The sequence below is a fragment of the Orcinus orca genome, chromosome 11 (assembly GCF_937001465.1).
Source record: "Orcinus orca chromosome 11, mOrcOrc1.1, whole genome shotgun sequence".
Lineage (NCBI taxonomy): Eukaryota > Metazoa > Chordata > Mammalia > Artiodactyla > Delphinidae > Orcinus > Orcinus orca.
The window spans coordinates 36,944,239-36,956,073 of NC_064569.1; the positions used below are offsets into that span (position 1 = coordinate 36,944,239).

Genomic DNA, 11,835 nt, shown 5'->3' on the forward strand with positions numbered 1-11,835 from the left:
CTGAAAATATCTGATTCATATCGGTGACAGTGTCAGAGGTTCTGCTATTACTACTGTGGTTCGTTTTCTAACATTCAGAGTTGAAGAAAATGCTAAGGAAATGCTAAATTTTAGTTAGAGGTTAATGAACATGAAGATGTCATTTTTTTCTCCTCATTCATGTTCATAGATGCCCTGTATTTTTCACAGACCTTTTAGGGATCTGTGGGCCCTAGGCCAAACTGACACCTTTGAACTATAGAAAAATCTAGCATTTGTGTCAGAGAACTAAGTACGTAGAATACAATGATATCTACTTGAACTAAAAATAGTAGAACTATTATAGTTTTAGTATGTGTGACTATTTTTAAAGTAATAGAATAGTTATTTCAAATTGTCAGAACTAAGTGTAATAATTTCTCATTACAGTTTTGGAAAGACATTGTTGATGATAATGAAGTACGTGACCTCATTTCTGACAGAAACAAGTCTCATGGTAAGTCAATGAGAAAATATTTTAAATAACTTTGAAATATCAATAATAATAAGTGAAATATCAGTTTAAGTAAAATATGTTTTCTTCTCTTGTAGAAGGTACATCAGGAGAATGGATTTGGGAATCTTTATTTCATCCACCTCGAAAGCTGGGCATTAATGATATTGAAGGACAACGGGTACTTCAGATTGCAGTGATTTTGCGAAATCTTTCCTTTGAGGAGGGCAATGTTAAGCTCTTGGCAGCTAATCGTACCTGTCTCCGTTTCCTATTACTTTCTGCACATAGTCATTTTATTTCTCTAAGGCAATTAGGCCTTGACACATTAGGAAATATTGCAGCTGAGGTAAGCATGTGACAGTAGCTTAAAACAGTTTTTATAGTTAGCACAATATTTACTTTAAAATTTTAGGATGTGGGATTGTTATATTTGCCATAATTATAGAATATTAAATGCTTACATATAGTTTTTGCCTAAAGGTATTACACACTTTTGTGGAAAAAGAGAAATATTTGAAATGATGCTCCAGATTCATTGATGGCTATTCTCACAGTAATTACATTTTTTAAAGTTACGTAACATTGTTCGGCTCATTTTTATTAAATTTGAAATATACATTTGGATCTAAATTGGAAGAAGCCTACCTAAACAGTAGTGTCCTTTTTTTTTTTCCAGCTTTTATTGGATCCTGTTGATTTCAAAACTACTCATCTGATGTTCCATACTGTTACAAAATGCCTGATGTCAAGGGATAGATTTTTAAAGATGAGGGGTAAGCGCTCACTTAAGTTTCTCATTGTCTAAAGTACACAAGCTTTTTATCATCTTTTAAAAGACAAATACATGTTTGTGTGTGTATGCTTTTCAGGCATGGAAATTTTGGGAAATCTTTGCAAAGCAGAGGATAATGGTGTTTTGATTTGTGAATATGTCGATCAGGACTCATACAGAGAGATCATTTGTCATCTCACTTTACCTGATGTGCTGCTCGTAATCTCAACACTTGAGGTGCTATATATGCTCACAGAAATGGGAGATGTAGCTTGCACAAAAATTGCAAAAGTAGAAAAGAGCATAGGTAAGACTAAACCACAAAAAGCATTTAAGTTATTTTCTTTATTAAGGAAAAAATATTTAATGTGGTTGCTGTAAAAAATCACAATTGATATTTGGGGCTTACTGTTTATTTTGAGGAGTCATTACCCTTTCAGACACGCTTGTTTGTGTTATTCTTTCTGTCTATTTTAGATAAGCAAGAAACTTCTATTATGTGTAAACCAGGATGCATGTGGCTATCAGTAATCTTTACTTCTTCTCTTTATTTCTATTACTATATATTAAATTTGAAATCAACAAGATGGCTATGTCTGACTCTGGGGGGCAGGTCCATCTGTTTCAAGTGGTCAGCTGCTACTATTAAGCAACTAAAGCTGAGTGGAACAAGCTTCCTTCTCTTCCTAGAAATGCTAGTAGTGGTATTATCTTCAAAATCATTGAACTCACCTTCAATGAGTTCAATGGGTTGTCAGTTTTAAACACACTTACTAAAACAAGTCACGTTAACATATTACTCAGTGATTCAAATGATTTCTTTCTTTGACATAAATATTAAAATCAGAGTTAATAAAGATTTGGCTTGAAAAGTATTACTATTGAGAAATTAAGCTGTACTTTCCATTATCAGTGGTTCCTAAATCTGACTACACATCAGAATCACTTGGGAAGTTTTTTAAAAATGAAGATAGCTAACAGCCACTCCAGAGCTTCTAAATCAGTCTTCAGAGATTGAGCCTAAAAATCTTTTTTAAGGATCCACAGATAATTCTGATGTACAATGATTCACAGACTGGCATTTGAGAAGCAGCGTTTTATATATGTATAGCATGTGTTTTTCAACGATGTCATTGTTTTACAATATTATTGACTAATAACTGTTGGTTTTTATTTTAGACATGTTAGTGTGTCTGGTTTCCATGGATATTCAGATGTTTGGCCCCGATGCACTGGCTGCAGTAAAACTCGTCGAACATCCAAGTTCCAGTCATCAAATTTTATCTGAAATTAGGCCACAAGCTGTAGAGCAAGTCCAAACCCAGACCCATGTAGCATCTGCCCCAGGTTAGTGTTTTTGTATAATCTTTTTCAATGGGGTTATTGGTATGTCAGATTTAATACTACAGATAAATTTAAATATGCAGCACAGGGAACTGATATTTTATAGTAGAGTAGCCTAAATGAGAATTGAGTATGTACTTTAATTTCTTAGACATTATACATTCCAGGAGCAGCAGGATCAACGTGAGCACAGAGGAAGAATAGTATAATAGAGAAATGAAGTTGAGAAGGATTTAGAGTAGTGTGGATTAGGGATTATTATTCACAACTGTGAAAGTATTAAGTGCCCTAATGGGTTTGTGATTTCAGTCATTGGAAATTGATAGACCAGGAATTGGGTAATCATATGCTGCCTTATAATTCTCTCAGGTGGTCATCAGAATACATAAGTATAATACCCCTATTATTTCTAAATCTTGGACCAAACACCACAGAATCAGTAGGATCAGACATGTGTGCATGTGTATACAAATGCTAATACATGTGTATATACCTGTACTTGTGCACCCTTCCTAGGATCCCATGGGTCAATGCTATTTAATTCAAATATCTTTAATTAGAATTCGGACCTGTCCTTCAGCTCTTGGACTTCTTTCTCCTGGTTCATTATGAGTTACAATTTTTATATTTTAGCACTCTCAGCCTTTTTGTTCTCCACCTTCATTTGTCCTAACAAAAACAATCCATCTTTCACCTCACCTGCTCTCTTACCATTCCCAAGACATTTCTCTTTCCTTGTTTTTTAATGGAGGATGCTCACTTTCTCAGTTGATCTTAACACTTTGTAGTTACTCTGGGAGCTGTGTGGCATGAATTTCTTCAACTTCTTCCCCCTTCCCTTATAAACTTATTAGTATCTGAACTCATTCTCCTTCAACCCCTTGTGTCAGGAAGAGATGTTAACTACTTCTGAATCTGTACTCTGAATATCAGTCTTTCCCAGCTACTCATTCCTATATCTTAAACCTCTTTTTCTTTACTTGCTTCTTCAGCCTAGAAATACATTTAGATCTTTCTCAACCTCTCCCACTATCCTTAAAACAAAAATCTCATTATCCTTAATCTTTAACTACCACATTCTTTTAATCACCAAATCTTGTTGAGTCTTCCTAAATACTCTATCTGGCCTTTTTGATTGCCAGTACTTATGACTCAGTTCAGACTCTCCTCATCTCTCTCCAGCTGTCTTGTTCTCCTCTCATTTAATATTATCAAAATTGTATACTCTATTTACACAAAGTATGTAATATGTATCGCATATCTCATTGATTTCCATTATGTCTTTCTGCAGTATATGGTAGAGTTGTATCATATGTGCATTTAACTTACTTGAATTCAACTAACAGAACTGGACAGTAATAGAAGGCATGAAATAAGTAGGTAATTTTGACTGCTGATCTATTCAGTGAGCTTTCATCCATAGGCAGTAGATGTTAAAGAGCCCAGTACATATTGGAGAATCGATGATCAGAAATTAATATTTCTCAACCTTGAAAAGGAAATGAAACAGTTCATACTGCCAGTTAAGTGGGTAGTGGGGGTATACTTTTATTCTTAAAGGAGAAACTTTTAAATTAATTTAAAAGATTAAGTTAATTGAGGGCCATAGAGAAACTGTTCAACAAAGAGTGGAATTAATAGATTGTCAGTGATACATTGAACTATAATGGGTCATTTGAAGAATATTCAAAGGTAATTTTGATGAAAACTACTATTTTTTGCCTTATTGCTGACCTGTGACCTTAACAAATGAACCCACCCCCCAAACTAAGAGTTGATCCTCATTGGCAAATGGATAAAATTAAATATTGAGAGTTGTGGCTTGCTTGCGTAGTAGTAAGTCATTGATAGAAGTTTGAATAGGCCTCTAAGAACCTAAAAGAGTTCATTTTTGAGCTGGTGAGCACTTTATTATTTGCTCATCGTGAATGACAACTCTGAATTGTTTGATTAGTTAAAACACTTATAGTTTGGCTTTTCCCCCCATAGTTTGTTTAATACTGCTTTCTAATGGAATGGTCATCTTCAAACTTTTTGCTCACTTCTGCTCATCACTATGAAAACTTGCATGACCTTTCACCCATTTTTAAGTTGACATCTGAATTTCTTTGTCATAATTTAAATAGTTGCAAATAATATGTTTTTGTGTATATTAAATTGATATTTCAAAATAAAAGTTACAACACTTTTTGTATCCAGTGGAATATTGATGCTTACCACCATCCATTTAAAAAATAACACAAACTCGTAATATTAGAAATTTTATACTATCCCTCTTTCTCCTTGAACTCATATCCACCACCCTATCAATGCTTACCTAGACATTTTAATTTAAAGTTTTTCAGGCTTCTGTTGTAAAGCTGTAAGTGTTTAAAAATTTATTTTATTGTTACAAGTTTTAGTAATAAATAGTACATAAATCAATAGTAAATATATTACAGATTTTTGTAAATAATTATTAAATAAAAGATACAATTATTGGAAGTACATCTCTTAATGAGATAGACAAGACATTTTTCCCCTTGTTCTCTGGAAAGTATTACTCTAGTGTGTCGCTGAATGAATTTTTTTTTTTTTTGTGGTACGCGGGCCTCTCGCTGTTGTGGCCTCTCCCGTTGCGGAGCACAGGCTCCGGACGCGCAGGCTCAGCGGCCATGGCTCACGGGCCTAGCCGCTCCACGGCATGTGGGATCTTCCCGGACCGGGGCATGAACCCGTGTCCCCTGCATCGGCAGGCGGACTCTCAACCACTGTGCCACCAGGGAAGCCCTGAATGAATATTTTTTATTGCTAGAATAAAATTGGGTTCAGCATTAATTTTATCTGTTTTTCCTTTTTATAGATTTAAGTTGGAAATCTAGTTCACATCAATAAATAGATGAGGGTAGAACTTAAAATTCTTTAAATTTCTTCAGAATTATCTAAAAATTATTAAAATTGTATTTAATGATCTTCTGACATTTTGAGTTCTCCTTTGTTTTGGTTGAAATCAAAGAATTAACAGTACTTGACTTATAAAATTATTTGTTGCCCAGTCATTATATATACTTACTTTTAAGTTTATTGAAAATGTATCAAAAAGATATTAACAAGATATGACTGTAAATTATAAGTTGCTGCTCTTTTACTTAGATGTACCTTGTTTAACCTAATATATTCAGGAAGTGTTAGCACAGTGGTTCTCAAACTTTACGGTGCATCGGAGTCACCCAGTGGGCTTAAGTGATTTCTGGGCTCCATACCCTGAATTTCTGATTCAGGTGGATTGGAGAATTTTCATTTCTAACAAGTTCCCATGAGATGCTGATGCTTCAGGCCAGGGCACTATACTTTGAGGACCACTGGGTTAGGAATATTTACATAGCTTTTTATCATGTGCATGAATACATTTTTGTCAAAGTCTTGGCACTGGAGATTTACCTCATTCAGTTATAGAAAATGTCTGCCACATAATCTAACGGTTAAAGTTAGTCTTTATTATCAAAAGTGTCTTGCCTCAATTTGTTATTTAGAAAAAGTCCAACCGTATTTTTCAATCCAAGAAAACATGTTACTTTGTGTTCCCATTGATACCTTCCTTATTTCAGAATTCTGAGATAGTTAAACTTGTCATGAGTTTGTCATGTGAATGAAATAAGATGCCACCACCTTCAATATTACTTTAAAATATTCTGAATGCTTTACTTACACAAGATTGTCTCAAAAGTAATGCACTCTTTGATAGTAATTGAGGGATAGAGGAGGAAAGGACATTAAGCAAAAATTGTCATCACTTTATAATATATCTGAATTCAGAACACACCAAAGGGCCAGAATACCCAATTTCTAATGCCCTACATTGCCCTTAACTATAATATATAAAACACTGGGATAGACCAGAAGCCCTACCCTAATACCTTGGTTTAAAGAAGTTTTGTGGACACTAATATTTCCACTTCTCCCTTTGGTATTCCAGAGGTTTTTACACCATCGTCATCATCATCGTAGCTAACATAGTAACACTTACGTGCCAGGCATTGTTTTAAGTGACTTACATATAAACTCCTCTAATCCTCATGATGATCTATGAGGTCAATGTATTGTTACTTTTCCCCATTTTATAGTCAGAGGTTAAATAGCTTTTCCAGCTAGTGAGTGATGGAACTTTAGAGCCAGCCTCTCTGGCTCCAGAGTCATGCATTTAACTGTATCTTACAGTGCTGTAAAGGATGGGTGAGAGTTAAGACTTCCTATTCCAAGATGGTTAAAGAGCAGTCATCAAAGAGGAGGTCATGTTTTCAGGCAAAGCAGTTTTAGGAAGGAATATATACAAAACTTTGAGTATCTGAAAATTGATTCCTCTTAAAGTATAAGTGCCTTTGTATCCTTTGGAATGTCTTCAGGTATCCTGAGGACAATGCTTTTCATTTTGTAGCCACTTTTATAGTAATTATACATTTCAGGTTTATGCTTTTAATTTAATTGAGGCTGTATCATTCTTTATGCATTGTTTATAAAGTTTCTCATAATTTCAACATAGTTTCTAATGTTTCCTGCAATAGGTTGTTATTTGATTCAGATTTCAGTCAGAGTAGGGTATATTCTGAGAGTATAATTGATGATGAAAAGGGGAGAAGATTTCTACATAGGTTTAGGCCCTAGAAGGGTATTTTCTGTAACAGTGTCATCAAGTTAGAGAAGAAAACAGATAGGCTGGGGTTGCCCAAGGAAAATAATTTTGGTTCTAATTATTATGTTCTATTAAGAAGCAGAATATCACAATATGGCTTCTGAAATGTGACAGACCTGAATTCAAATTCAGCACCCCTAAAAGAAGGCTTTCCAGCTACACCCTATCTCTAGCTCTGCTATTTCCATCATGTGTTCGTTTGTGAACTTAATTTCTGAGCTTTAATTTTTTCATTTGCAAAACGGGGACAGTTAAATTTAGAACTATATAGAAGATTAAAACAAATCACATAAATATAAATGGCTTAATACAGAATAAATATTTACAACTGGCTGGCTGCTGTTAGCTGTATCCCAGTGGAAGCCTGGGGTCTCATCAGACAAAGGTCAAGATTGCTTCAGATCATTCACAGATTGGGCTGAGCTGTGGGGCTCCTCTAGTTCCCATAATTTAGAAATTCATTTGTTTTTTTTTTTGAGGGTTCTGAGAAGTTTTGCTAAAATGTCACCTGAAAAAAAGTAGGTACATTTTGTAGGTTTAAAAAGTGTAAGTTAATAATGCTAATTCAATGGTGAAACAGTATAATTTTTATCTATAAATATGTAAGATTCATATTTTATTATAAACTTACTGTAATATGACTAAGTTTATATTATCTCTTACTTTTCTTGTTTTCATTAGTTCCAACATAGAAGTTAGCTATTTGTTCATCATACCCAGAAATTTTATATATGCCACTTATAGAGTTAATGTTAATCTTTTAAATTCAGAAGTGAAATTCTTTGTGATGCAATCTGCTTCTGTAACTAAACTGAGAGATGCTTATTTATTGACGTGTTGTGCTGTGTGACCTTTGCCTAGTTATTTTAATCACTTTGAGTCTCAGGTTCCCACCTCACAGAATTAAGAAAGGTAATATAGATAAAGTTAAAACTCAGTGTCTGACAATGGAAAAAATAGAGTTTATATTAGTGAAATAATCCATATTATCGTTATTATTCAGATGATTGCGAGGTTAAAAAAATAGTTTGTATGAAGCATCTAAGATAGTGCCTGGTATAATATGTGCTCCATTATAAGTTTCTTTCTCAAATTTGTATATTTTCAATATGTTTATACACCTTTTTAAAAGGTATTCATTGTCAATATTAATTGGTTCAGTATCCATTAACTAAATATGGCATATAGTTTTAAAAAATGATGTAGCTAATGTATTTTTTTCTTTAGCTTCCAGAGCAGTTGTAGCACAGCATGTTGCTCCACCTCCAGGAATAGTGGAAATAGATAGTGAGAAGTTTGCTTGTCAGTGGTAAGTGGTCTATTTCTATTAAGGCTTTATCCTTGGGAAGAATAAAGCAAATGAGAAAAGGAAATGTATTTCAGCAGTCATCCAGAATGTTTTACTCTGTATTTCTTTTTAGTTAGGGTAGGATATCATTTATACAAAGAAAGGGCAGTGTAAAATCACTTCACCTGTATTTTGGAATAGTTTGAAAAAATATATATTTATCAGAATTTTCAGAGTAAAATAGTCTTTGACTAGAATTTCATTAAATTACACCACTCCTTTTCAAGTAAAATTTGTGTTAAAAGTTATCATTGGCTTTGTAGAAAATAAGGTTTGTCAGATTATAGAATTTGTTTTCTTAAATTAATGTTTTATTAAAACTGAATTGGACTGACTTTAAGAAAATAGAACCAGATTTTGTTGTTAAATGTCCCTCTTTTTGAGCAAAAGCAAAGCTTCTCATTCATTGCTAGTTAATTTTTCCTTTTTGTGAGTAGTAAGGGGTAACTAATCAAATAATAGAATAGCCAGTATGTCTACATTGAAATAATCAACTTGAAAATAATATTTTCTTGAGAAGACTGACTGGTCACATCTCAGCCACTTTCTGAAAAAAAGAAATGTAGACTTGGTTAGAACCGTTTCATTTTTTCATGGCTAGTTGCCTCTACATTGTTTATGAATTTCAACTTTAATTCTTTAGAAGATTAACAGATTGAAATGTAAGATCACTTTTCAATGATGTATTACTTTAAAAATTTTCTTTCTTTGATCCCTTTTCCCCCATTCTCTAACATTATTTTTCTCCCATTCCATGCTCCTTCACTCTGTGTTCCATATTTTTGGTTCTTTGTTATCTGTGTTCCTATGACTATTTTCTCTACTTTTCCACTTTGCTTAAATCAGGTTTATGGTAATATCTCTAATTATTTGCTTTTTCCTCACGTTCTATATTGTTACACCTTGACCCTTTATATATGATGAATCTTATCCAATAATATTTGGAAATATTTATCTTCTATATTGAAACCAAAACAAGTTTTTTGTGTCTGGTCTTTTTGAAAGCTCAGTACTCAAAGGGTTATGAAAGTTGGAAAAAATATGTACCACATCCAATGTAAAATGTGTGTGTGTGTTATAGACTTGGTCTTATAAATCCCTGTTGCATATTTCTGCCATTTCTAGGGAGGAGGAGGAGAGAAGCATTTTAAACTATTTTATCATAATTATCATTTGATTCAGTTAATAAGAAACAGCTGTAGGTTGGCCTGTCATGTATATGGTGAGTCCTAGAAAGAGCCCTAGGCCTCCAATCCCAATTTATAGGTGAAGTCACTTTATGACAAAGACAAACTGAAGTTTGAATTACCTTGTAATTGATTAGGAATAGACTCTCGGAAGGGGAAGGGGAGTGTGAAGCATGGGAAGTATCATTGTTTTAGGAAGTAGTTAAAAGCTTTGGGAGAGTTTTTCCTGAAGAAATTTAATCCAAGAGCAACAGAAGTTTAACTTTAAGTTCAGTTTTTCCTCCATTTGTCACATCGCCAACAACTCTTAATTGGGAACTTCTGTTATATTTTGATTATTACAAGACAGGAACCTGAGTATTCACTGAATAAAATTTGTTGTAGTATATTTGTTGCCAGCAGACCAATCCTGCTGGTGTACTCACATCCCAGTTTTTATATTTGTTGATAATGATTTTTTTATACTAAAATAAGTATGATTAAGTAATCTCTTTTTATTTTATTTACTGTCTAAAACCTAGCATGTATTTTTGTTAATAATACATGAGACAGTGAAATTTGATTAATAGACATAATTATTAGTTTATAACACATTGCCTTCAAATGGTTTTGTATATTTAAGTATGGACTCTCCTATAGTATATTGCATAATGCCATATATTTTTCTCCGCTTTTAGGTTAAATGCTCATTTTGAAGTAAATCCAGATTGTTCTGTCTCTCGAGCAGAAATGTATTCTGAGTACCTATCAACTTGCAGTAAATTGGCTCGTGGTGGAATCCTAACATCAACTGGATTTTACAAATGTCTTAGGTAGGATTTATATTTCATAACTTTAAATAAAGTCAATTTTCATCATTTACAACACCCCTTGCTCTTTAGAGAACACATCAGCTATCTACCTAGTTTGAAATATCTCCACTACTTGAAATTTTGTATAGTTAGATTGTAGTGTGATGGAATTTTAAATACAAGGGAATTTTGGAAATCATATCTGGTGTTTGTGGTCAACCATTACTAGGCTTATCAAAGAAAGAAAAGGAAGAAATCACGTTTACTTTTTTTGCACCTACTTTTATGCATTAAAGACATGGCTTTCACCCTTTTAAGTCTTGACTAATAGTCTATAACTAAACTCCGTCCTCAAATATTATGGCTTTTTAAATATATATACATTTATTTATTTGTTTATCTTTTTATTTTTGGCCTCATTGGGTCTTCGCTGTTGTGCATGGGCTTTCTCTAGTTGTGGCGAGTGGGAGCTACTCTTTGTTGCGATGGCTTCTCTTGTTGCGGAGCACAGGTTCCAGGCATGCAGGCTTCATTAGTTGTGGCTCGTGGGCTTCAGAGCACAGGCTCAGCAGTTGTGGCGTACAGGCTTAGTTGCTCTGCGGCATGTGAGATCTTCCCGGACCCATGTCCCCTGCATTGGCAGGCGGATTCCTAACCACTGCACCACCAGGGAAGTCCCATGGAGTTTTGATATTTTGCAAAGTTCATCAAATAGGCATTGCCTAGATGCAGCTTTTTTGTTAATTACAGTAGAATTGTTTTAAACCCAACAGTGTTAATAAATAATGATTTTTAAAATTGGAGAATTGACCTTTTATATTTAATTCCTTGCTTCCCACCCTTGCAGAATATAACTATGATTCATACTAGTTCATACATAAGTAGCAGTGAATATGCTGCTGCCATTCGTGTAGCAGTTAGAAGTTAGTGGTTTTTGTTAATGTGCTAGTTATTAAAACTGAGTATGTGTGTACTTTACAGAACGGTCTTTCCAAATCATACAGTGAAGAGGGTGGAGGATTCCAGTAACAATGGGCAGGCACATATTCATGTAGTAGGAGTAAAAAGGAGGGCTATCCCACTTCCCATTCAGATGTACTATCAGCAGCAACCTGTTTCTACTCCCGTTGTTCGTGTTGATTCTGTTCCTGATGTATCTCCAAGTCCTTCACCCGCAGGTATTAATTTTTATTGTGTTTTAAATATTACCGATTTAATAAGAAGACTAAATGAAAGCTTATATACCTTT

General features: G+C 33.9%; 1 protein-coding gene across 3 annotated transcripts in view; it reads left to right on the forward strand.

Annotated features, from left to right (window-relative positions):
• Nucleotides 1-11,835, forward strand: part of ARID2 (AT-rich interaction domain 2) — a 170,920-nt gene that overhangs the window by 105,468 nt on the left and 53,617 nt on the right. For 2 of the 3 annotated variants that reach the window (XM_004274427.3, XM_033436505.2), the window contains 8 exons: nucleotides 409-475; nucleotides 571-821; nucleotides 1,152-1,248; nucleotides 1,345-1,554; nucleotides 2,427-2,594; nucleotides 8,488-8,569; nucleotides 10,473-10,607; nucleotides 11,568-11,764. In XM_004274427.3, the coding sequence (XP_004274475.1) occupies nucleotides 409-475; nucleotides 571-821; nucleotides 1,152-1,248; nucleotides 1,345-1,554; nucleotides 2,427-2,594; nucleotides 8,488-8,569; nucleotides 10,473-10,607; nucleotides 11,568-11,764 (1,207 nt within the window). The remainder of the gene's footprint in view (nucleotides 1-408; nucleotides 476-570; nucleotides 822-1,151; nucleotides 1,249-1,344; nucleotides 1,555-2,426; nucleotides 2,595-8,487; nucleotides 8,570-10,472; nucleotides 10,608-11,567; nucleotides 11,765-11,835) is intronic. The other variant, XM_033436506.2, reaches the window with a different exon arrangement.